Below are 24,130 nucleotides of genomic sequence, written 5' to 3'. Positions count from 1 at the left end.
TGTTGTGGAAACATTGGATTTTTGCAATGAAACACATGTTTAGTGTTCTTTCCCCCTCTGTTCTCTCTACAATGAAGGAAATGGGGGTTGGGAAAGAGAGAGAAAGTGGGAGAGAGAGAGAATGGGAAGGAGAGGAAACAAAAAAATATTTCAAATTGATGAATGACTGAAAAATTTGGAACCACACACAGTAAAATGTCCACCAAAATTGTTTGCATGGTTCAAAAAGCCACTTCTCATTGAAAATGCTTTAATGGAAACAATTTGATCAGTTCTGCTATCAATATTAATACGATTGACACACATGCTCTCTCTCCCCCTACCCACCCCATTCATCAACAACTTGTCTTTGTTGACACGCAAAAGTTGTACCGTTTCGGCTATACCCGTATAGTTAAAGCAGCACAGGCTACCTACCTGGTGTGGATGCAGTTATATCAGTATAAGAATGCCTATAATAATATCCAGCATTTATAGAGCACTTTTCATCAGTAGTTCTTCAAATGCTTTACAAAGGAGAGCACTATTATTATCCCTGTTTTACAGATGGGGAAACTGAGGCACAGGAAGGCTAAGTGACTTGCTCAAGGTCACCCAGTGGTAGAGCTGGGAATCAGAACCCAGGTCTTCTGAGGCCTAGGTCAACCCTCAATCCACTCGGCCACACTGCAAGGGGAGGTAGCTATGCTGGTAAAAGGCACCTTTATACCAATAAAGGAGTCCACACCAATGGTTTTATTGGTAACAAAATCACACTCCTACTGGACATAGTTCTACTGGGACAATGTCCCTGGAGCAGCATGAACATAAGAACATAAGAATGGCCGTACTGGGTCAGACCAAAGGTCCATCCAGCCCAGTATCCTGTCTACCAACAGTGACCAATGCCAGGTGTCCCAGAGGGAGTGACCCTAACAGGTAATGATCAAGTGATCTCTCTCCTGCCATCCATCTCCACCCTCTGACAAACAGAGGCTAGGGAAGCCATTCCTTAACCATCCTGGCTACTAGCCATTAATAGACTTAACCGCCATGAATTTATCTAGCTCTCTTTTAAATCCTGTTATAGTCCTAGCCTTCACAACCTCCTTAGGCAAGGAGTTCCACAAGTTGACTGTGCGCTGTGTGAAGAAGAACTTCCTTTTATTTGTTTTAAATCTGCTGCCCATTAATTTCATTTGGTAGCCCCTAGTTCTTATATTATGGGAACAAGTAAATAACTTTTCCTTATTCACTCTCTCCACATCACTCATGATTTTATATACCTCTATCCTATCCCCCCTTAAGTCTCCTCTTTTCCAAGCTTTAATCTCTCCTCATAGGAGACCCGTTCCAAACCCCCTAATCATTTTAGTTGCCCTTCTCTGAACCTTTTCTAATGCCAGTAAATCTTTTTTGAGATGAGGAGACCACATCTGTACGCAGAATTCAAGATGTGGGCGCACCATGGATTTATATAAGGGCAATAAGATATTCTCCATCTTATTATCTATTTCTTTTTGAATGATTCCTAACATCCTCTTTGCTTTTTTGACTGCTGCTGCACACTGCGTGGACGTCTTCAGAGAACTATCCACGATGACTCCAAGATCTCGTTGTAGCTAAATTAGCCCCCATCATATTGTGTGTATCGTTGGGGTTATTTTTTCCAATGTGCATTACTTGATATTTATCCACATTCAATTTCATTTGCAGGGCTGGGAGCTGCTGTTAGCAAAGCCTGGCCCTGGGAGAGAGACGATGGCCGCAGGGCCCAGCTGATGCAGAGGTAGTGCTAAAACTGCTCAGTAGGAGGTACCATCCCAGGCAGACAGGTCCCTACGGGCAGCCAGCTGGGGCTGGAGTGCACCTGGGTTTACGGCGACTTGCCCTGTTAGTGAAGCCAAAGGGCTGGGCTCTGCCCTTTCACGGCGTGTGCCGATGGGGTTTCGGGGGCAGGGTGGGAACGCCGCTTGCTCACGGACCCCTCGATCTACACTGCCCTGTCGATGAACCTGCTGGCCTAGAGGATCGTGTCCATTGCCTAGGGAGGTGAGTGTGAATGGAGGAACCGTGCCTGGTGTCAGGATCGGCACCCGATGATTTGTAGGGTGAGACAATGCCAGAGTCCGGGTCTTATCCAGAGGTGGAGCAGGCACGTTTGTGTGAGTGCAGAATTCTCTTGTGTGGCCTTTTCCCCCATGGGAGTGGATGGAAAAGACAGTCCAGCTGCAGGGCTTGAACCCGGGGCTGAGGCACGGGACGGCCCCTGCTGTTGCTCTGGGATGTCCACACAGTGCACAGGGCTGTCTCAGTACAAGAATGTCCAGTATGGCTCGCTGGTGCATGGCTGGGGTGGCAGCTGCTCCTCACCCCACCCCAGGTCTCTCCAGAGAGCCAGGCCCACTGGCAATGCCCTCTTGCCCACAGCCTCCATGGGGAAGCGACCGAAGGCCCAGCCTTGTGGGGGAAACATAGTCCAGCCCGATCCGCTTTGGCCACGCTGAGCAAGAAAGGAGCCAAAGGGGCGGAGAAGGACATGTGCCGCTCCTCCATGCATCCTGGCAGCAGGAGCTCTTGGTAGCTGGGGTGTCCGGTGGGCCTGGGTGTAGCTGAGCGTCCTCTGGTGTCTACTGGTGCGATGGGGAAGGCGGCACCCAGAGGGGCCCCTAGCTGCGGCAGGACCAGGAGCGCGGTGTCACCAGCCCCCAGAACGTCTTCTGTTGAGAACCCCCCCGGAAATCCAATTAGTGACAGAACCGGGCCCTTGCTGCCCTGGGGGGTGATGGACTTGGGGCCAGGCCAGAGGGAGGGGGACACAACCAACTGACTGAGCCAGAGGGAGAGGCCTGCAGCGTGGGCACAGCCTAGCAGGGAGGGCCAACACCCCTCGCTAGAGGCACAGGCCCATGGCCACGGCCTCGAGGAGATGGCCACAGCTACTGGGCGAGAGCGACAGGCTCTGATCCAGGGGCCTAAATGAGAAGGCTGCCCTAGTGCATTAGGGAGATAAGTGACCCGCAATGAGGCCGGGGGTGTCTGGCATGGCAGCTGGGTAAGATCTGCCCTCTGTGACAGAGACCAACCTCCGGCCCGGGTGCCCTCACCTGCTCGAGTGGGCAGTGGATCTGGGCGTACCACTCCTGGCAGTACAGGCACACCTGGATGCCCTGGCCGATGAAGAGGCAGGTCCACATGATGATGTTCCAGATCGGGCTCTTCCGCTTGTCGTTCAGCAGGAAGTTGAAGATCACTGAGGGGAGAGCCAAGGGGGAGGTTGGGCAGCGACTGCCCCATCTCACACGCCTCCTGTCCCCACCCCACTGGGGTCCCCCCATCTCTGCTGAGTGACCCTGTCGCCGTGTGAACTGGGCCGAGACCCACCCAATCCTCTCCCATCTATGCGGCCGGTGCTTCATCGGCCACTACCGGGGGCTGGCTAAGGTGCTCTCCATTTGCCCCCTTTTCGCCCTGGGGGCCGAGGAGTCGGGCACTAGGCGGCGCTCACCTCCGAAGATGGCAAAGAGGGTGAACATGACGGGGTAGAAGAAGCCGAAGCAGAGGGTGATGACATATTCGTGGACGATGGCGGACGTGATGAAGACAGACAGCATGGCTGCGACCCGGGACCTCCCTCTGAAGAGCTGGAAGGCAGGGAGAAGGCACTGAACCAAGGAGCCATAAGGAGCAGGGTCCCAGACCCCAGCTCCCCTCAGGCCGATGGCCCATCCTATTATTAACCCTTGCCCTGCCAGGAATGTGTCTTGTGCCACGCCACCCTTATGGTGAGACCCCCCTCCTTGTCCTTCCCCCAGCTCCGCACAATCACTGCATAGATTCCTTCTGCTGCACGAGACCACCCCGCAGCAGGGAGCTGGATCCAGAGGAGGGAGCCTCACTAAGTGCCCCTCCCGGTGTCTACTGCCCCAGCCCAGGACCATCTCTGGCTGCTCGCCTGGCACCCTGAGTTGGACGGAGAGCAGCGAGGATCCTTTCAGAGCCCAAAGCCACCTTGCATCATCAGCAGTTCCCGTTTCATTGAGTTCAAGGGCACCATCCTCACCACCTGGGCTGGCGAACAAGGCCCCAAAGGCCCCCCCCCCACCCCTGCCAGGTTCTGCAGTGACGGCCGCAACATCCGACCAGCGCCAGGGCCACGTACCCAGAACAGGTCCTGGTAGAGGTAGTAGTAGAGCCAGTCGTGAACCACCACGTTCCACGTCCGGTAGTAGGTGGCAAAGGATGTGGAGTTCCACCAGTCCTGGGTGCGCACGCAGGGAGAGGGACGAGGGAGAGACGGGAGTGAGCCCGGGCCAAGTGTGCCACAGCGCCTACCCACGTGTGCACGCCCATCTGCAGTACCCGTGGTGCCCACCTGGCACTCCGGTGTCCCCCCACCCCTTGCCCCTGCAGCTTTGCTCCAAAGGTGGTGCCCTCTGCCCAGCTTGTAGCCCCCAGACAGAGCTGCCACCCCTTCCCCTCCCAGCTCCGTGGCACAGGGCAGCCCAGCTGGGCCTGGGCACTGCAAGCCAGTTCGGGAGCTCCCAGCAGAGGGCAGGCAGAGTCCTGGCACGGGGCACCCTGACTGAGGTTTCAGGGGTGTGGGGAGGTGAGGCCTTCGGGCTTTCCATGGGTCCCAACCCAAGTCAGGGTGGGTGGGGGCAGGGTTAGCCCCAGGGTGCCCCCCCCCCGCTCACCTTGTAGAAGGTCCGGTCGGCAAAGCGCAGCATCTCGGCGAAGGCGTTGAGCCAGCAGTGCAGGAAGGCGAAGAACGCCAGCAGCAGCAGGAAGGTCCCTGCAGTGGCGAGAGGGGAGAGGTCTGGGTTGGGCCGGACGGCTCCCCCCGCCACCCCAGTGCAGTCTGTCACCCCCGGGGCCTCCTCCTCCCCCACCCTATACCCAGGAACCGCTTGCCAATTCCCATCGCCGCAGCCTCGCCAACCTCCATGCCCGCTGTTCCACAGGACAATTGCCCCGACCCTTAGGGGGCACTGCCACCCAGCTCAGCTACCCTTGCCCGCTGGTTAATTACAGCAATTATCACCCTCCCAGTCCCATACGACCCCTCCCCCCACAGCCTCCCCACCCCGCAGCCCATACCACCCACCCAGCTCCAACCACCTCCTCCCCACACAGCCCCCCCATGCACCCGGCCCCACATGGCCCCTCCCAGCTCTGCACAGCTCCGCCCCCTCTCCCCAGCCCCACCCCAGGAGGGGAGCGACCAGGGGCCAGGTACCTGGCAGGGTGGCGTTGAAGATGGACAGCACCAGTGTCTTGATGCTGAAGGGCTGCTTGCTCATGTTGGTGAAGACGGGAATGCAGAGGCGCTCCAGGATGAAATAGCTATAGAACAGGCAGCCCAGAAACTGCCGGGGGGACCCAGTCAGGGATACTGCTCCCCCCGCACCTCACAAAGGGCCCCTGGACGGAGCACGCTCTGCTGGAGCGCAGGGTTAGATCTGGGGACACTCCCCACTCCAGCTCCTCCCAGAAGCCTCCCTCAGCGAGACTGAAATGCTTGTCACTGGGCATCGGAGTTGAGAGGCCCGGAGCAGTTCACACCTCCCCGAGCGATTGCCTCAGGCTGTCTGCAGACTCAGGCAGACGTCTCGGCGCCGCTCGCACTCAGGCCACGTGGGCTTTTTGCAACCACAAGGGCTAGAGGCTGGATTTTTTCCCCCCGGGGTCCAATTTCAGTCTTCCGTTGGAAATTTGAAAATCGACAATTTTCCGCCAAAACATTTCCACTTTCGGGCATTTTTTGACACACCCCGCCCCAAGTCAAAACTCTCCGCAGGAAGCAGACACTTCTGCCGGAAAACGTTTTGTCAACCCCGGCTCCCCCACCCCCGATTTTCCAGCAAAAAACAGGTTTGCTGGGAAAGGTCGATTATCCTCATTTTACAGATGGGAAACTGAGGCACCAAGGGACTGAGTGACTCGCCTGGGGTCACAGGGGAGTGTGTCACAGGGCAGGAGGGGATTGAAAACACATAGCCATCCTTCTCCTCTGCCAGCTGGCATCGCGCACGGCCCTCTCTAGAAAAGGGCTGAGCGACGGTTCTCCTCTCTGTAGATTCCTGGCTGGTGGGAAGGCCACGTCTACTCTTAAAACTCTGCAGTGTCGTCCCTCGCTACAGCGCTTCAGGGTAGCCACGTGGTAAATCTACCTCCACAAGAGGAAGAATTCTTCTGTCCACCTAGCACTGTCTACACCAAGGGTTAGCCTGGGATAGCTGCGCCTCTCCGGGGTGTGGATTTGATCCCTGAGACGTAGCTCTGCTGATGTCAGTGTAGATCAACCCTCACATGCTCAGGATCTAATTGATTGAGGGATCAGGGCTGGGAAGGACCTTAGGGGTTTTTTGACTTTCTCTGCAGCATGGGAACATCTGGGTATGTCTCACCTAATCAATCCCCTGTCTCTAGGGGCCTCAGGCACTGGTGGCACCACGGTCTCTCCTGTTCTTTGCCAGTGGCACACACCAGTTCAGCTCCCCCGAGGACTGAAATGCTTTAGCCCGATTGGGCTCCACGTAGGGGTATCTGGGTGAAATGCAACGGCCTGGGTTAGGCAGGGGGTCAGACCGGAAGGGCCCCTTCTGGCCTCAAATGCTATGAAAGGATTTCAGAGGAAAGCAGCCATTCTCACCTTGGCGAAGTTCTGAGCGACGTATTTCCACCGGACGTAGGGGGTCCTGGGGAAAGGGAGTCGGTCAGTGGCTGGAGCGTCAGACTATGCCCCCCCCGGATCCTGCCCTCTTGCTCACAGATCCAGCATGCTCATGGGAAGCAGGTCATGCCTGGGAGGAGTGGGGCTGCCCCAGGTGTGGATCTCTCTGCCCTCAGCACAGCCCCCCCTCCCCCTCTGCCGTGGCATGCAGCAGGCTCACCTGGGGTAACTCTCCCTGTAGATCAGCGTGGGGCAGAACAGAAAATACAAGTACGTTGACATCGCAGGTGGCTTCACCTCCCCTGGAAGGAAAAAAACAAACGTGTGACTAGGAAATGGCTGTTGGGAGTGCCGGGGGAGAGGCAGAGGGGCACTGGCTGGCACTGGGTACCGGCAGAGAGGGGCCCTGCGATCAGTACTCACCGTCCGGCGGCTTGGCATGGATGATGCCGGGCACAGCCTCCCGCAGGAACGAATGGCTTTTCATCAAGAACCGGATCTGGAGAGGAGGGAACAGGGAACTTTGCAAAACCCAGCTCATGCTCCTGACCTGGCCTGTCCCCAGAAAGCCATAGCCCCACCCCAGCCAGAGCTGCAGCAGGGCTGGGGGAGTCCCCGGTTCCCTGGAAGACAGTGATGCATGGATACCGTGCAAAGAATCTGGCTAGCTCCCGTCACAGCTCCAACCTTCCCCCTTCTACCTGCATCCCATGTGGACCCCTCCAGTGGAAGCTGGGCCCCCCATCCCGGAAGGTAGGATGACCCTAGCTTTGTGGGGCTGTGTGAGGAGCCGATGCTCAAGTAGACTCCAGGAACTTGCCTAGAGAAACATCTGGTTGAAGACATCTACAGTGGGGACAGCAGGAGTATGGGACAGCTGGACGGTGACAACAGGACAACTGGTCCTGCTGAGCCATGGGGACCTCCTGCCCTGCTTGTACCTGGTCCTTCCCCTCTGTGCCCTGCCCCATGGCACTCACCTGCTCGAGGACGACGATGAACCTGGATGCGGGTGGGAGCTGGTGCTGGATCACCATGTAGATGGGGTAGAAGCCAAGCACGGTGGCGTGGCAGGCCAGCAGCGCCCCCCAGAGGATGGCAGTGAAGAGGCGGGGGAAGCGCACGGTGTGGTAGGAGCCAGCCCACAGCTGCAGGGCTTTGTAGGGGACCAGCAGGGTATAGAGGAACATGACCAGCCAGGTGGCCAGCACCATGGGGAGACGCCCGAAGGCAAAGATGAAGAGGTCAAAGTCCAGGACTAAGCTGCAGGGGGAGAGGAGGGCGACACAGGACTCAGAGCTGCACCATGGCCCCGCCATGTATCATGGGCCCTAGGGACACTCATGGCCCTACAGACCCTCAGGGCCCTATCACATTCCACTAGGGGTGTTCGTGGCCCTACGGACCCTCAGGGCCCTATGGCATTTCACTAGGGGTGTTCGTGGCCCTACGGACCCTCAGGGCCCTATCACATTCCACTAGGGGTTTGTGGCCCTACGGACCCTCAGGGCCCTATGGCATTTCACTAGGGGTGTTCGTGGCCCTACGGACCCTCAGGGCCCTGTGGCATTCCACTAGGGGTGTTCATGGCTCCATGAACCTTCACTAGGGATCTTTGTGTCCCTAAAGCCCTCCAATGAACCTTCACTGCCCTATGGCAAACACTACGGACCTTCCTGACCCTACGAACACTGCCGAAGGCTGCCCCAGGCTTTCTGCCAGTGCTCCCTTGGGAAGCCCTTGGGCCGCGTATTCTCACCGTGTAGGGCAGGGGTGGCCAACCTGAGCCTGAGAAGGAGCCAGAATTTACCAGTGTACATTGCCAAAGAGCCATAGTAATATGTCAGCAGCCCCCAATCAGTTCCCCCACCCCCCTCCCAGCGCCTCCCACCCACCAGCAGCTCCGCCGATCAGCACCTCCCAATCAGCTGTTTTGTGGTGTGCAGGAGGCTCTGGGGGGGAGGGGGAGGAGTGAGGGCAGGGCAGGCTCAGGGGAGGGGGCAGGAAGGGGTAGAGTGGGGACAGGGCCTGTGGCAGAGCCAGGGGTTGAGCAGTGAGCCCCCCACCCTTGGCACATTGGAAAGTTGGTGCCTGTAGCTCCAGCCCCGGAGTCGGTGCCTATACAAGGAGCCGCATATTAACTTCTGAAGAGCCGCGTGTGGTGTAGGGGAAGGGGCCCAACTCATGTTCTCGTGGTTAAACCCCCCTCCCACACGCCCTGCTGGTGTCATTGCTGGATGGGCAGAGAGGAAGGGGGCGATCCCAGAGGGAGTCTCCCTGGAGCGGGGAGAGGGAGGGGCTGGAGAAAATGCCACTTCCTCCTCTTTAGTGCAAACTGGGGTCCCTCAGGCTGGGCTGTGGAGCCCTGGGGATCTGCCACATCCCCAGGCATACAAGGCTGTGATTGGTTGGGGGTGGGGATCCTCCTGCCACCCTCCCCCAGGAACACTGTGCTCTGATTGGTCAGGGCAGGGATCCCCTCAGGCCACACCCCCAGGCCAAAAAAAAAAAACGTGATTGGGCGAAGCGGGGATCCTCCTGCCATACCTCCCTTGGTCGATGAAGTCCACCATGACAGTGCTGACGATGAAGACACAGAGCACGGCGATGAACATGTGGTAGATGGTTTGGAAGTGCTCCACCTCCAGCAGCTCGCTGGAAAAGAGCCGGGCAGGGAAGTCATGCTACCTGCCCAGAACTGGGGGAAGGGCATGGACTGACCCACCCTCCCTGTGTCCACAGCCTCTTCCTGGCTGGGGGTGGGGGGGGGAGTCCTCCAACCTTCAATAACAAAGCTGCAGGCAGATCGTCATCCCCATTTTACAAGTGGGTAAACTGAGGCACAGAGTGGCAAAGAGACTCGTCTGAGAGTGTGGCACAGCCAGGACTCCTGACTCCCAGCTCCCCCCCCCAAGCTCTAGCCACTAGGCCCCACTCCACTTCCAGAGTTGAGTCAATGGAACCCAGGAGTCCTGACTCCCAGCCCCACCACTCTAACCAGTAGCTCCTATTCCCCTCCCACGGCCAGGCAGAGAACTCAGGTGTCCTGACTAAATGACCCAACTCATGGAAGCTCCAGCACAAGGGCTCCCCCTAGGGGCACACACAGCTTCCCCCCCAGCTCTGTCTCCCCCACCTCCCCTTCTGTAAGATCCAACAGCACAGGGGCCATTCCAGGCCATGTCGGGTGTGGGGGGAGGGCAGTTCTGGATGTGGGAGGGGAAGTCCCTCACCCCAGCTACTCCTTGGTTGCCTCTAGGGTCACTGAGCAGCCCTCCAGTCTCCCCTAAGCAGGCCCAGGATAGCTTTTTACTGCGATGAGTCCATCCTGTCCGGTGCCCTGTGCTGGGGATTTAGGGCTCTGGGTGGGTGTTGGGTCCATCCCAGCTGGATGTATTGCAATGTCAGGCCCTGCCCCCTTGCCACCCTGCATCAGGCTGGCACACCTGGGCATCGAGGTGCAGCTCCCTGCCTCTGCACCAAGCCAGGCCGTACTCACTCGAGCAGCGACTGCCGGTCGACGAACACCTTCCGCTTCTCCAGCAGGGAGCCTCTCCCCCTAAAGGATTCCAGCGGGGATTGGGGTTAGACCTGGGGGAGAAACTCCCACCCCCGAATCGGCGCGCTGCTTTTCTAGTGCACCTTCCATCCCAGGACAATGCCCCCCCTTTCTAATGAGCCGGTGCATGCTCACCGCTGCTGGGTGGAACCAGAAGAGCTCAGCTGTGTTTCCCAGGCCCTACACTGCTAATGGCTAATGGGGATTCTCCTGCAGCTCACACTGCATGGGACTGGGCTTCTGGAGTAGCCAGGTTCATGTCCACTGGCACCACGAAGTTCCAAGCAGTAACCACAGACTGGGGAAGGGGCTTGTCACAGCCACCTCCCCACACCCACTGCACTTCTAGGATAGTCACAGCCAGTCACCATCCCCACCAGCTGCAAGGTGGGTGGGCAGAAGGTGTCCCCCGAGGGGGATCAGCACATGGGGGTCTCCAGTTTGATGCTTAGAGCGCTGGTTAACAGAGCAGTAGATGCTGGCTTTCGGACCCTGTGACGCCAACACAGCCTGTTAGGCTCATGGGCTAACTGGACATGGGGTAGGAGGGGAAACTGAGGCACAGAGGGGGGCAGTGACTTGCCCACAGTCATGCAGCAGGAACGGGACTTGAACCCAGGTTTTCCTGAGTCTCAGCCCAGCACCCTCACTACCAGACCAGGCTGTGGATGACTCTACCTACTCAGCAGGGGGGCCTGGGTGGGGTCTGGGCAGGAGGGGGTGGGGCACCGGCTTTCAGCACCGCTGCCATGTCAGTGCCCCCATCCCCCATGTCACACCCCAGTCACCCCCTTCTGGGTTAGGTGGGAGAATCCCTGGTTGGCTGGCGGCCAGGAAGGAGATCCCCGAAGCAGGGGACTCCCCATGGAGGTGCCGCGTGGTGGCAGGGAGAGGAGCCCCAGAGCCGGGGGGAGGAGTGGGGTGCTGGGTGGGCGGATCCCCGCCCCCCCTGCTCTCACCTGTCCTCTCTCTCCAGCCGGGCCTTTCTGTGGGGCTGCGGGTAGCACCGTGCAGCCTCCTCCGCGGCCTTGTCCAGCAGGTCCCCGAGCTGCGCCTGCATGTGCTCCAGCAGCTCCGACTTCACCACCTGCCCCGGGGTGGGGGTGGGGGGGAACAAGGTGGTGACTGGTCTCCCCAGAGAGTATCCCAGCATGCACCTGGGAGGTGCTCCCCCCCTCCCCTCAATTTCTCACACCCTCATCCCAGGTGCCTTCCTCCAGCCCCCAACCAGCTCTGCCAGCTGGTGCCAGGGCCTCGGGTGGGCCAGCTCCTCCCAGCGCTCTGCTCCGGAGCCATCAGCATCCTCCCCTGGTCCCGATCCCCCACCACCCGCCCAGGAGACAAGCTGCCTGGGGGGAAGGGCTCTCCCATGGGACCCCGCCATTGCTCCTTCCCCAGTAACCATCCACGTAGCCCCCGCTGCCCACCCCAGACCCAGGCGGAGCCCTGCCTTACCTCCATGCGTCTCCTCCATTGGATGAGGCTGGTGACACTCTCCGGTTGCTCAATGTTCCCTGGGGTGGGGGAGCAGGGGGCAGCGGGTCAGTCACGTGTCACCCGCTGGGTGGTGCCCCCTGGAGGGGAGGTGCTGAATAGCGCAGCTCCTGTCAGAGCCAGGGTTGCATTGGGGGCCCCTCATTTCCATGCCAGAGGGGTCGGCAGCTCTCTGAGGGCCTGATGCCTTGGCAACCAACACCACCGGCACCATAATATGGTCACGTGGCAGGGCCGGAAATATTCCCATTTGCCTGGAGGTTTGGGGATCCCTCCCACCCCATTTCCACCACGGCTTGGTGCCATCTCGTACCGTGACAGAGGCGAATTGGAGTGGGATGGGCCCATGGAAACCAGCCCACCGAGCCGGCACCGCTGCAGGAGGGGTTGGATGCCAGCCCGGCCGGCTGACTCACAGGGACTGGTGGGGCATTGACGTTCCAGCCCCAGTGCAGGCTGGTGCCACTGCCTGAACCTGGAGCTCCCAGGACTGCAGCTGCTGGGTCGTAAAAGGATGAGGGGAAACGCCTGAGCTGGCAAGCTCCCTGCCTGTCCACCCCAGCTGGGTAATACATACACACACACACCCGCTACCTGGGCATGGGCACATGGGTCTGAAATGCCAGATGCTCACCACAAGGTACCTGGCAACCCACATGGCTGTAACATGCCACAACCAGTCACCCGCACACGGCTGTGACCTGGCACATGCCGCTCGGGCACACGCTGCTCCAGCCCCAGGCACCAGTGACATGCCCCAGGCTGCGCTGTCCCCAACACCTGCACGCTGGGCAGTCACTGCTCTGGACCCAGGCACCGCCCCCCGAGCTCTGATGCCCTGGCAGGTCCCATCTATACTTGGGCGCCTGCCCAGAGCTCCTGAAATGCTGCACCCCACCTCCCCTTACTCCTCCTTCCTATCCTCCCGCTCCCGCTCTGCCCCTGCTCCTCACCGTCCAGTCCCTGAGTCTCCTCCTCTTCCTCCTGCCTTCGCCCTGCTCTCTTCCTCTGCCTGGCTCTGCCAGGGGCCCTCTGGCCTTGCTCCATGTCAGCCCCGGAGGGAATGGAACTGGGTCAGAGCGGCCGCCCCAGAGCTACCATCCTCTTCTTCCCCCGGGGCTGCCTCCCTCCCAGCGCTGGGCCCTGTCCGGTCAGCTGATTGGCAAGGGGGTAAAGTCCTTGGAGGAGTTTTTACACTCTGGGATCCAGGCTGGAGATGGGAGCCTTGGACCCTCCTCGCAGGGGTGATAAGATAAAGCCCTTATCAGGGCAGAGATAGCAGGGCCTATGGCTCCAACCTCTGCCCCCAGCCGGGGTCACACCCCACCCCACACACTTTAAAACTTTGCCTTTGGGCACATGGGATGGGCCTGGGCAGAGGTGGAGCAGGCACCTAGACTGGTACCTTTGCTCCCCTATGGGCCGGTGTGGAGACACTCAGAGCCGCATCCCTGTCTCTTGCTGATTGTGGGTACCGCTGGCTCTTGGATATTCCCAGCATGCTTTGCGCAGGGACGTTGCAGCAAGAAAGAGCAGGATGGGTGCCAGGCTGGGCTCCCGGTTAGCCCATCCCCTGCTGATCTCTGTTCCCAATGGGGCACAGCGCTCATCTCTGCTCCCTGCCCTACACCGTGACTGAACAGCTGCTATGCTCTGCCCCAGAGCTGGCTGCATCTCAGTCGGGGAAGGGAAAGGAATCAGCATTAGGTCTAAGGAAGCTCCCAGGAGGGGAGAGGGTGTCACGCCTGCTTACACCAGTGAGTCATTTGGCCCGCAGCCTCACAACGTTCCAGAGTGACGATTCAAACATCTTCGTGCTAGGCACCGCTGCTTAGGGACCACCACCCTTCCTCCGCCCTTTGCCCCCCCTCACAAGGGGCTGTCTCTGCCCCACACCATGGGGCCCCTCTTTGTTCCCTTCATGCCCCAGAACAACCCACCCTCCTCCATGAAGAAGCATCTCTGCCCCTTTTTCTCCCACTCTGCAGTGGGGGGGAGGTGAGCCAAATGGACCCGTTGGCTGTACAAGGCAGCACCCTGCTGGCATTCAGCCTGTCTGGCAGCCTTGGACTTCCCAGCAGGGCTAAGGCCTCTTGGGGCTGAGGGGGAACTTTGAGCCAACCGCCCCGGGCTCTTATCGGCAACTGATGAAGGGTTACCGAGGCGATACCTCTGCAGGGCTGAGCTCTCAGGCCCTCCAGCCGCAGGGCTGGGGCTGGCTTGGAAGAAGCTACATTTTACGGCCCTGCCCGCACTTAAAGAAATCTTTTAACCCAATTTAGTGCTGATGCCAGATCCCCAGTTGGCAGCCCCCTAGCCAGAGACCTCCAGCCAACTCTGGGGCAGGGCCAGACCTGGAAACTCTCACCTGTCCCCCATCTGCCCCTGGAGGGAACCCCCAAGGGGGGGACAGAGATCTCATCCGGGCTGGTTGAAAATGATCTGTTGAACTGTTTCCTGATGGAACATTAGGTGTTCCACTAAGTAAATCTAGTCACAGTCCGGCTTTGCTCCTGCAGGAATGGCTGATTTTTTTTTTGGTAAAACAAGCGAACATGTGAAAGCCAACAAAATGTTCTTTGCGATGCTGCCATGGGGCCTCATGAGAGTTGTAGTTCAGATGCCTCATTCCCTCACTCTCTTCTACAGGCCAGACTCCTCAGCTGGACTCTATCTCCCATGAGCCATTGCCTCCTCTCTCCACGAGGGGAACCATGGTACGCCATGGGAGATGTGGTCCAGCCCAGGAGCCCAGGAAATAAAATATACCCCCCCCCATTTGTTTGTTTTTTTGCACACTGGGGCTCAAGCGATGGCTCTGATTCTCTTCCAACTGGCCTCAGCCACTCCGGGCGGATCTCATCCGCATTGTCAATAGCATTCATTAACCAGAGGGCTGCTGACGGACTCCAGGAAGCAGGTAGGGCCACATAAGTTTGATGGATGCTCCTTCCACCAATGGAACTGAGTGCGACCAAAGAAAAGCAAGTCGCTGTTACTCTCATCAGTACCGACCTGACCAAAGGGATGGCTGAGCATCACGACACGTGGCCCTAAGAGAGGGCCCTGTTCCAAAGGCAGGTGGAGAGTCCACACTGAAATAGGCCAGGTGTGCGGGACAAAGGTGTGGTGACGTTCCCCTATCCAGCATTGCTGTGCCAGCAAAAGAACTCATGTAGATGCTGTCTGTCATTCGTCGGGGTGGCATAACTGTGTCTCTACCAGGGGTTACGCTGGCAGAGCCTGGCTGTAGCGTGGACTGGCCATGGGCGCCAGGACATCTAACTGGACTAAGGGCCGGTTAGTTATTCTGGTACAGCCTATTTCCCCAGCTAGACAAGCTCTAAGGTGGGGTCTGGAGGGCACCAGGAGGGCAGCACAGCAGAAAGAAGGCGAGCGCCAGGCCCTCCAAAAACCAAACTCAGCTTTATTTAAAATAAAAATATCCCAGAAGCATCCAACAATCCTCAAGAGAGCGCATTAAGGTAAAGGAGCTGCAGGACAGGTGACAGCAAAAGCAGAGCTGTGGGATGGGGGAGGGGGGATGGCGCAGCCTGGCCCTGACTCCCGCTCCAGCTGCCTCTGCCCCAGTGCCCCCCACATCCGGCTGGCTGCAGGACTCTCCCCAGCCAGCAGTTTTCCTGGGGGGGGGAGGCGGGAGGGCTCTCAGGAGGAAGGTCAGAAAGTGAAAGGTTGCTTGTCCCACATCCGACCCCCGCATCCCTTGCTCCCCTCCCATTCCCCCTGCCCCTCTCCCAGCTTCTTAATTGGCGTCCGACTGCAGCTCAGGGTGTGTGGACGGGTGGGGGTTGGGATCCTGAGATTTGGGGGTGCAGGGGTGAGCTCTTGCTGGCTGTTTCCAGCCTGTCCCCCAAAACCATGCTGCCCTTCCCAGCGTATCCCCCCCACCAAGCGCCAACATTAATAGCACTCTTCCAATACCAGCCTTCATTGTTCCCCACCCAGAAAAGCAGTTCACCCCCCCACCCCAGTCCAAGGGAGAAACTCCCCATTGTAGAAAATGCAGCTGTGGGTGGGGGGTTGGAAGCACCAGGGGATGCTGCAGACCCCCCCTCGCCCCCACTCCCAATAGCTTATTGAACAAACACCTAACAGACCCCCAAAGCAGCGGCATGGGCCCCAGGCTGCTACCCCAGAGCCATGGGGTGGAGGGAGCCCTGCTAGCCCAGCCCCACCCCTCCCCAGGGGCCAGGTGCAGGGCTATTCCCTGCCACCTGTGCCCAGCCAGTCCTGGGTGTGAATGGGGAAGGGGGGAAAGGCCGATCCCCAGGGAGGGCAGCGCCCCCAAGCTGCCTTCAGGCCAGCTCCTCCCAACAGCCACGGTGCCAGGTAATAAATTAAAGGCAAATGCTTCTGCGTCCTCGGGCTCTTCTTCCCGCAGTGTCTATGAGGCTGAGCCTCTTCCAGCCCCGCTCGAGCCCAGCCCACCCCTCTCAGTCACTCCCGTTGGGCAGACAATGGGGGTTGCCCTCCAGCCCCCCCGAGCCGGCCAGCGGGTGGCCCTTCTTATCCACACACCAGCACTGGCCTCGCCTCTGTCCTTTGGATGCCCGGCACTGGAAGAGGAAAAGACAAGGGGGAGGGCGGCTGTGAGAGAGGACATACCAATGAGCTGATCGACAGTCTTGGAATCTGAAGCATTTCCACCCCCACCCCCTGCAACGAAACCCCAGCTCCTGGAGTCATGGGACCATTAAATGAAAGCTGAAGATCCTTCCAGAGACTGGGAATATGTTTCTAACCCTCATGGCTCCAGAGAAGAGCTAGAGATTGGTATCTTCTAGCTTTTCTTCTAGCACTTGCCACCCCTCCATTGCCAAGTGCTTTACATATGGATGGGGAAACTGAGGCACGGGGAAGGGCAGCAATGGTACTGTATCCACTAGGTTGTGCTGTCCTGTAAAGGATGAGAACCCAGATGGGCAAAAAGAGCCCACCTCAGGAGTTGGGGGGACCTGGTTTAAAATCTCTGGCTGTTTGGAGCTGGCGGTGCCTGTTCTGGGGTAACAGCCAGATGGTCCCAGGCACTAGCCCGGTATGGCGGGGGCGGTAGAAGACACATGCACTGATCTGCTAGGGCAGCCGACAGGACATAGGTCTGGCTGGGCCAGTGGCTGGACACAGAGGTCGGTGTAGGGTGACCAGACAGCAAGTGTGAAAATTCGGTATGGCGGGGTAATAGGCACCTATATAAGACAAAGCCCCCCAAAATTGGGACTGTCCCTATAAAATCGGGACATCTGGTCACCCTAGGTCAGAGCCCCATTGGGCTGATCACCAGCCAGTCCAATGCTGTGTCTGGGCAGCTGCTCACTGGCTCCCTGCCAATGCCCTGCACCTGGAGGGCTCACGGCTCTGACTCCATCCAGCACTCCTGGTGCCCCAGCCCAGGGGAACCTGGCTCCTACCCTACCTGTTTTTTCCGGTAGAAGCCTTTGGTGTCGCAGTTGGGAATGAAGATGTCCTCTCCGCTCAGGTACAGCGGGGCCTTGAGCTCCAGCATGACGGCTGCCAGGTGCATGCGGCACGGAGCCTGCCAGGGGACAGGACAGATTGCAAGCTCAGGAGGCGCGGGACTCGCTGGGCTTTCCCTCCAGCTCTCGCCGCTGCCTCTTCTCCCCCCCTGCCCACCCCCATGCCCCAGCCAGCCTATGCATTGGGCTCTGCCCTCCTCTTTGCCGACAGGGGCAACCAGCATGCCAGGGAGCTCATCTCCCTGCAGCAGGAGCTCTCCAGCCCAGGGACTGCAGAGCCCGAGACAGCTGTTTGTAGGCTACAAACTCAGTCCCAGCCTCTCCCAGCAGGGGGCACTGTAGGGAGCAGGGCAGGGGTGCTGTCTGTGAGGGAAGCTCCCAGCTACTGCAGTCCCAGCCTCTCCCAGCAGGGGGCGCTGTGGGGTGCAGGGCAGCAGCTCCCAGCTACTCCATTGCCAGCCGGAGGTGCTGCAGGAGGGAACCCAGGTGTTTTCTCTACCGGCGCTGGGTGCCTGTGCAGGAGACGACGCCTCACGTCAGACTTCCACAGGCACGTGCTTGCCCTGTCCCTGCCCCCTCCCGCAACGCACCGTCTCCAAGTCCGGCTTGCCGTCGCTGCTCAGCGAGATCTGGTGCAGCCGGTCCTTGCCGCCGTTCGCCTCCGTCAGGGGGCCGTGGTGCTGGGGGGCCAGAGGCGCCAGCGTGGGATGGCTCACCCTGCGACTCTCCTTCCGGCTCTCCCCTGTGGAGGAAAGGGAGACAGAGCCTGGGGCTTAGGCCTTAGCCTGCCACGCACCTTCCCCTGCCCTTCCCCACCCCAGTCTGCAGCCAGTGCCCTGTGCAGCACAGGGCCCTGCGGCTTCTGCTGGGGTCAGGCCCCTCGAGGCTGCAAAGGGGCCACCTGAGCTGCACCAACCTGGTCGCTTGGGTGAAGTGAGTTTGCTGCACGCTTTCTTATTGCCAGGTGCCCATGGCAGATGCAGTCCCCCCCACCCCCAGCCCAGGCTGAGCAGGGGTGCAGTTAGCTCATTGCTTTCAGGAGCTACCACTAACTCTGGGTGTCACAGTCCCCTTGGAGACACCCAGGCCCCGGCGCCACGGAGCACCTGCAGCTCCATGAACCCAGGAGCTGGGTGGGCCTCAGCCCTTTGGGGCCCGGTGCCCAGAACCCGGCAGCAGTGCCCAGGTTCACCGAAAGTTGTGCAGGCTGGGTGCTGAGTGCTTGAAAATCCAGCCCTGAACTCTCCCGGGGGAGGGGAGGGAATCTTGCCCCAAATTACTGTTCGCCAAGCGCCCCAACAAAGTTGTTCTCGCAGTGCCCAATATCGAGCGTCCCTTCCTGCGCTCCCATGTTCCGACACCGGGGGGAGCCAGCGCTCCTTGGATTGGTGAGCAGGACATGACAACAAACCCACAGATGGGCCTGAACTACTCCCCCAGATCTAGCCGCCCTTCCCCAAAGAGACGGGGTCCCTCAATACAGTAGCCGCTGCAGGGTGGGTGGCACATGCCAGGAAGCAGCTTTGGATGGCGCAGAGCCATTGAATGGCCATGGACATCCCCTCCCACCACCACCTCTGTATCTGCAGCAACCCCCCGGCTGCCTGAGCCCTGGGTGGAATTGCTCAAGGCATCTCTGCTCTGCTGGAGAAAAACCTTTGCTTTATAGTGGGGTGGAGCAAACCGCTGGATTCTGCAGCCGCACCATGGCCGGGTCTCACCCCTCTCACCCTCCCAGCCTAGATTATTAAACATTTTTGTCCTGTGTTTGTACAGCGCCTAGCACCACGGGGCCAGGGTCTAGGACTAAGGCTCCCAGGTGCCAAGACACAGTCAGTTTAAGGTAGGCTCAAGATTTAGGGTTTTCTCCAAGAGTGGGGGGGGGGATTTTTTACTGGCTCTCTTATTATGGAGGAGCCAGGCATGGAGTTTGGGGGGTGGGGGGTGCAAGCAGCAGGAGAGAATTTAGGCTGCACCATTCTTCAAAGGGGATGGGGGGGAAGAAGTTGAGGTTCCTCTGAGTACCCCCTCTGGAAGGGATTTGGCCCTGTGTTTCATGCCATTGCTTGGAGGGATGGCTCAGATTTGCCCTGGTCTCCCAGCCAGGACCCCCCCATCCCTGATACACAGCCCTCTCCCACTGGTGGAGTTTGTTACAAGGCAATGGTGTTCCTCCATCGCTTTCCTCCGAGCTCCCCCAGCCGGTGTGGGGGTCTGCAAGACTCGACTGAATCCTGATGGAGGATTAGCTCTGGGTAGCTCCCTGCAGCCTGTCTGTTGCCATCTGACACCCCCATGCCAGCTCCTCTCTCTCCGGCCAAGGACAGGGGGCTTGCCCCCGGACCGGTGCCTGCTGAGAACGCTGAGCTTTGAGCCAGGCACCTTGGGGGAAGTTCAGTCCCAGTCTCCCATGCAATGGTGCTGCCCTCCATCTAGCTGCTTTTGGCCCTCAGAGACCAACCTCTGCTGGCAAATTTTAGCTACTGCCGGCTGGAACCTTTGCTTGGGTCCCCCCTGCTTCGCCGCATTCCCAGGCTTGGCTCAAGGCTGCAGCCTCCTGGGGGCCGGCCTGCTGGTAGCTAGACTGGGAGCTCTCTGGGGGCAGGGGTTGTCTGTGTTTGTACAGCACCTAGCGCCACGGGGCCCTGGCCCGTCTCCCACCCTCATAGTTCAGGGGAGGGCCTGTCCCCCTTCCCAAGCCATATATCCACCCACGTGCCCCTTCTCCCATTCAGGGAGCCAAGAGGCTGAGCCCACTTCATAAGCACAGAAACGTGGGGGGGATCAGGCCGGATCAGGGCACCTGGCAGGGACACCTCCATGGGAGGGGGGGTAGAGGTGATCCTGCTGGACTTCTGCTGGGAGCGTCCATGGGCCATTGGCACCTGCAGGTGCTGAGGCAGGGGTGAGCATGGCTGCATATTGCCCTCGGTAGAGACAGCTCAGAGGAGAGAACCCCCCCCCCCCCCCCCCAGCCACCCCCCCCCCCCCCCTTTCCCCCCCCCCCCCCCCCCCCACACACACCCCTAGCATCAAGCGGGACCCGACCCCCTTAGAGCCTCTCCACCCTCCTTTCCAAATTGCGCTGGGTGACAGACAAGGAGCCCCCCAGCCTCCCCATCAGCCCCAGGTCTCCTACAGCAGCACCCTGGGGTCCGAACCCTCCCCACCCCTGAGCCGGAGAGGGAAAATGCCCAGCCACTCCCTTGGGGGTGCGCCCCCTGGCCAGGGAACCCCACTATGGCAACCCCCGAGTGGAAGGACCCATCTTCTCCTGCCCCTCCAGGGGGAGGAAAGAGACTCAGGTCCGGGAGTGGGCGGCGGGGGGGGGGGAGAAAGCTGCAGCCTTTGCCCTTAGAAACTAGGGAGATGCCCCCCACCTCCTGGGGGTGCTGCTAAGTGGCACCAGGGAGCCCCCCGATCTGGGCTCAGCACCTCGGCGAGGGCTGCCCTGTGCCCTTACCCCGAAGCCCAGCTTGGGGAGGGGAGTCTCCAAGATTCCCCCCCGATCTGGGCTCAGCCCCGAACCCCAGCCGCGGCCGCTCCCCCCAGCCCGCCCCGCACTCACCTGCCGGGGGCTCGGGCTCCGTGTGGTTGCGGCTGCCCTTCCTGCCCCCCACGGCCCGGCACACCCCCTTGCCGTGAAGCAGGGCATGCAGGGGGGTCCGCTCCCCGGCCCGGGGGATGCAGCGCAGTCCCCGGGCGCAGCTGGGCGAGTAGACCCCGCACGGCTCCCCCAGCGCCCGGGCGCAGCCCTTCTCCCCGCAGGCTTCCCGGGGCGCCTTGGCGCTGTCGGGGGGCGCCGCCGCTGCCCTCTCGGGGGCCCGGCAGCCGGCTCGGGGGGCGCAGGCCGGGGGGTCCCCGTCCTCGCAGCTGGGACACTGGCCCAGGGCGCCCCAGGAGCCCGGAACCAGCAGCAGCGCAGACACCAGCCAGCAGCCCGGGAGCATCTTGGCCGGCTGGGCAGGGGAGGAGCCGGACCGTGCTGCGCCCCGACTGCTCTGGGCTCCCTCCCCACGGCCTCAGCCCTTAAATACCCTGCCCAGCCCACAACCTGCCTCCAGCGCTGGCCCCGGAGCGCCAGGTGTCTGCAGCCCTGGCACCCCCGAGCGATGGGGGGGGCGGGGGCTGAGCGCTGCTCGGCTCCGCTCCCACCCCCGCTGCGCTCCGGCCTCCCTCTTGCCCCCCCAAAACTCTCTCCTCTTGCCCCCCTTCCAGGCTCCCCCGGCTCCTCCCCCTGGCCACTCTCTGTTCTCACCCCCACCACCCCATGTTCATTTCCAAATTAAATTTCCCCCTTCTCTCCATCTCGGACATTCCTGGGATTCTGGGGGCGGCTGGAGGGGGGGTCGCCCGAGCCCCTCTGAGCTGCAGAGGCTGAGGGAGGAAATGAGACAGGCCGGGGGAGGTGGAAAGAAAACACGCTCTCCCCCCCTCCCCATGCAGGGTCCCAAGAGGGAGCTCCGGGCCTTACCCCCCTTCCCAAGGGGTCCTCAGTTCCAATCCTGACCCCCCCCATCCCAAGAGGTAGTTCCCTCCTATCCTATCTGATTTAGTGGGGGTTGGTTCTGCTCTGAGCAGGGAGTTGGACTAGATACCTCCTGAGGTCCCTTCCAACTCTAATCTTCTATTATTCTATCCCTTCATTCCCAAGGGATCAGCTCCCATCTCCATCCCCCCCATTCCCAAGTGGGAGAGCCCATCTCCATCCCCCCATTTCGAAGGGATCAGATCCCATCTCCATCCCTCCATTCCCAAGTGGGAGAGTCCATCTCCATCCCCCCATTTCCAAGGGATCAGATCCCATCTCCATCCCTCCATTCCCAAGTGGGAGAGCCCATCTCCATCCTCCCCATTCCCAAGTGGGAGAGCCCATCTCTCCCCCTCCCCAGGCCCATTCCCAAGTGGGAGAGCCCATCTCCATCCTCCCCATTCCTAAGGGGTCAGCTGGCTCCCATCTCCATCCCCCCATTCCAAAGTGGGATAGCCCATCTCCATCCCGCCTAGGCCCATTCCCAAGTGGGGGAGCCCATCTCCATCCCCCCCCAGTCCCAAAGGATCAGCTCGCATCTCCTTCCCCACATTCCCAAGTGGGAGAGCCCATCTCCACCACCCCCGATTCCCAAGTGGGAGAGCCCATCTCCACCCCTCCCCATTCCCAAGGGATCAGCTCCCATCTCCATCGCCCCCATTCCCACGTGGGAGCTCCCATCCCCCCCGCCCCCACAGCAATTTTTCTTCCAGTGATTTGGGTCTAATTCTCTGAGCATCTTTTTTGAAAAACCAAACAACCCCCCGCCCCGCAACCAAACAGAAACCACTTTCATTTAACCCAACCCCAAAGAAGTGAAGAGCAAACAATTTCCTGGTGCCCAATCTCTGATTTCCCCTCCTTTCCCTGGGGGCGCTGGGCTGAGATCATGGGTTCCCCCCCCCTTCTTCCCTCAAAAGTACATTTTTTTCAGGGTCTGAATGAATATTGTTGCCTTTGCATGGAGCCTAAATGCCTGGAATATTTCATGCTTCCAGCCCATCTCTGTTGTGTAATCCAATCGCCGAGCTATTTCCCTTCCCCTGTCTAATTCTTTCCTAAAACATAACACATCATTTTTACTGCTGGCCTTTGTGAGTCTTAAAACAATGTGCTTATTTGGCAGGCTAGGTCTACTGATTAGAGTGGGGCATGGGAGTCAGGCCTCCTGGGTTCTTGACTAGCGGTTAGAGCAGGGTCCTAGGGAGGGTCAGGTCTCTTGGATTTCTTGCTCTGGAAGGGGATGTGTTACAGTGGTGGCTGCAGAGGGCTGAGGGTCAGGACTCCCAGTTTGAGTTCTTGGCTCTGGGGGCAAGTGTTGTCTAGTGGTTAGAACAGGAGGAACTAGGAGTCAGGACTCCTGGGTTCCATTTTCAGCTCTGGAGAGTGTGGTTTAGAGGTTGTAGGAGGGGAATGGGAGTCAAGATATCAGAGTTTTGTTCCTGGCTCAGGGAGGAAGTGTAGTCTAGTGGCTAGAGCAGGGGACTGGGCATTAGGACTCCTGGGTTCTATGAACAGCCCTGCCACTGACTGCGTGACCTTGGCCAAGTCACTTTCCTTGCCTGTGGCTCTGTTGCCATGTCTGGAGAGTGCAGATGATATTACTTTCCTATCTCTCTCGTGGGGCTTTATTAACGTCAGTAAAGATCTTTGGATGTTGTTAGTATTTCTTGGAAATTTTAACTGCTCACCTCCAGCGTTTCTGTTCTGGCTACTTCCCCCATTGCTTCCAGCGTTTTTCTTTCCTTGCCTCTCATTTTCACTAATCAGCTTTTCTTACATGTTTTAAAAATAACAAAATTCAGTTTTCTGTTGGATTCTGCTCCTGCAAATCCTTATAGAGTCCAAGAGCAGGGGGGTAAGAGGAGCAGACAGAAATCAGTGTTACACGGCTTTCCCACCCAGTGCTTTCCAGCCAAATCCCTTTACAACCGGCAACTGGTTAATCCTCAAAACCCTCCTGGGATGTAGGCAGGTCAGTATTGTTGGCCCTATTTTACAGATGGGGAAACTGAGGCAAAGAGCCCTTAAAGGGACTCACCCAAGGTCACAAGTCTGGGATAGAGCAAGGTGCCGAACTCGGCATCACCCTCAGCAAAGCACTGTGCCTTTAGCAAATGATTGTCCCTGGAGCCTGGATGGATGGCGAGGTGCTTGAGAATATTGCATTCTTAATTTTCCTTTACATCAGTAGCAGTACACACCCACACACCCACACCCCTGAAGATGCACTGGGCCTAGTGGATCGAGCACTGGGCTGGGACCCCGGTTCTAGTCCCAGCTGCTGGGTGATCTTGGCGAGTCACTCGACCTGCTGGTGTCTCCGTTTATCCACTGGGAAAAGGGGGATTGTGACCCTCCTTTGGCTGAGAAGAGTGAAATGTTGTCATTAAGCA

At 59.2% G+C, this 24,130-nt stretch overlaps 2 protein-coding genes across 2 annotated transcripts; both read right to left on the bottom strand.

Annotated features, from left to right (window-relative positions):
- Positions 1-1,650: 1,650 nt before the first annotated feature.
- SOAT2 (sterol O-acyltransferase 2) lies at positions 1,651-12,755 on the bottom strand. The gene is made up of 15 exons (XM_034792802.1): positions 12,662-12,755; positions 11,670-11,728; positions 11,174-11,301; positions 10,155-10,214; positions 9,203-9,310; positions 7,636-7,918; positions 7,079-7,154; positions 6,876-6,957; positions 6,635-6,680; positions 5,219-5,348; positions 4,677-4,774; positions 4,142-4,240; positions 3,488-3,623; positions 3,087-3,232; positions 1,651-2,699 (listed from the first exon to the last, which is right to left on the bottom strand). The coding sequence occupies exons 1-15, from the start codon at positions 12,753-12,755 to the stop codon at positions 2,649-2,651; spliced, it is 1,596 nt and encodes a 531-aa protein (XP_034648693.1). The 3' UTR covers positions 1,651-2,648.
- A 2,360-nt stretch (positions 12,756-15,115) lies between these two features.
- On the bottom strand, positions 15,116-21,251 carry IGFBP6 (insulin like growth factor binding protein 6). Its single transcript, XM_034793075.1, has 4 exons — positions 20,772-21,251; positions 17,794-17,945; positions 17,143-17,262; positions 15,116-16,285 (listed from the first exon to the last, which is right to left on the bottom strand). Exons 1-4 carry the CDS (start codon positions 21,151-21,153, stop codon positions 16,163-16,165), a joined length of 777 nt encoding a protein of 258 aa, XP_034648966.1. The 5' UTR covers positions 21,154-21,251; the 3' UTR covers positions 15,116-16,162.
- Between the last annotated feature and the right edge of the window lie 2,879 nt (positions 21,252-24,130).

Source organism: Trachemys scripta, chromosome 16, assembly GCF_013100865.1.
Source record: "Trachemys scripta elegans isolate TJP31775 chromosome 16, CAS_Tse_1.0, whole genome shotgun sequence".
Taxonomy (NCBI): Eukaryota; Metazoa; Chordata; order Testudines; family Emydidae; genus Trachemys; species Trachemys scripta.
This window is presented reverse-complemented; position numbering and strand designations above follow the sequence as displayed.

What these genes read in the sequence shown, in the direction of transcription:
- SOAT2 (XM_034792802.1), bottom strand. Translation starts at nt 12,755, where the DNA reads ATGGAGCAAGGCCAGAGGGCCCCTGGCAGAGCCAGGCAGAGGAAGAGA. An exon ending in CGGCTGGAGAGAGAGGACAG is followed by an intron (nt 10,215 to 11,173) that starts GTGAGAGCAGGG and finishes GGAATCCTTTAG; the next exon opens with GGGGAGAGGCTCCCTGCTGG. An exon ending in CCATGCCAAGCCGCCGGACG is followed by an intron (nt 6,958 to 7,078) that starts GTGAGTACTGAT and finishes TTTTCCTTCCAG; the next exon opens with GGGAGGTGAAGCCACCTGCG.
- IGFBP6 (XM_034793075.1), bottom strand. Translation starts at nt 21,153, where the DNA reads ATGCTCCCGGGCTGCTGGCTGGTGTCTGCGCTGCTGCTGGTTCCGGGC. An exon ending in GGAGCCCGAGCCCCCGGCAG is followed by an intron (nt 17,946 to 20,771) that starts GTGAGTGCGGGG and finishes TTTCCTCCACAG; the next exon opens with GGGAGAGCCGGAAGGAGAGT. An exon ending in GCAAGCCGGACTTGGAGACG is followed by an intron (nt 17,263 to 17,793) that starts GTGCGTTGCGGG and finishes GTCCCCTGGCAG; the next exon opens with GCTCCGTGCCGCATGCACCT.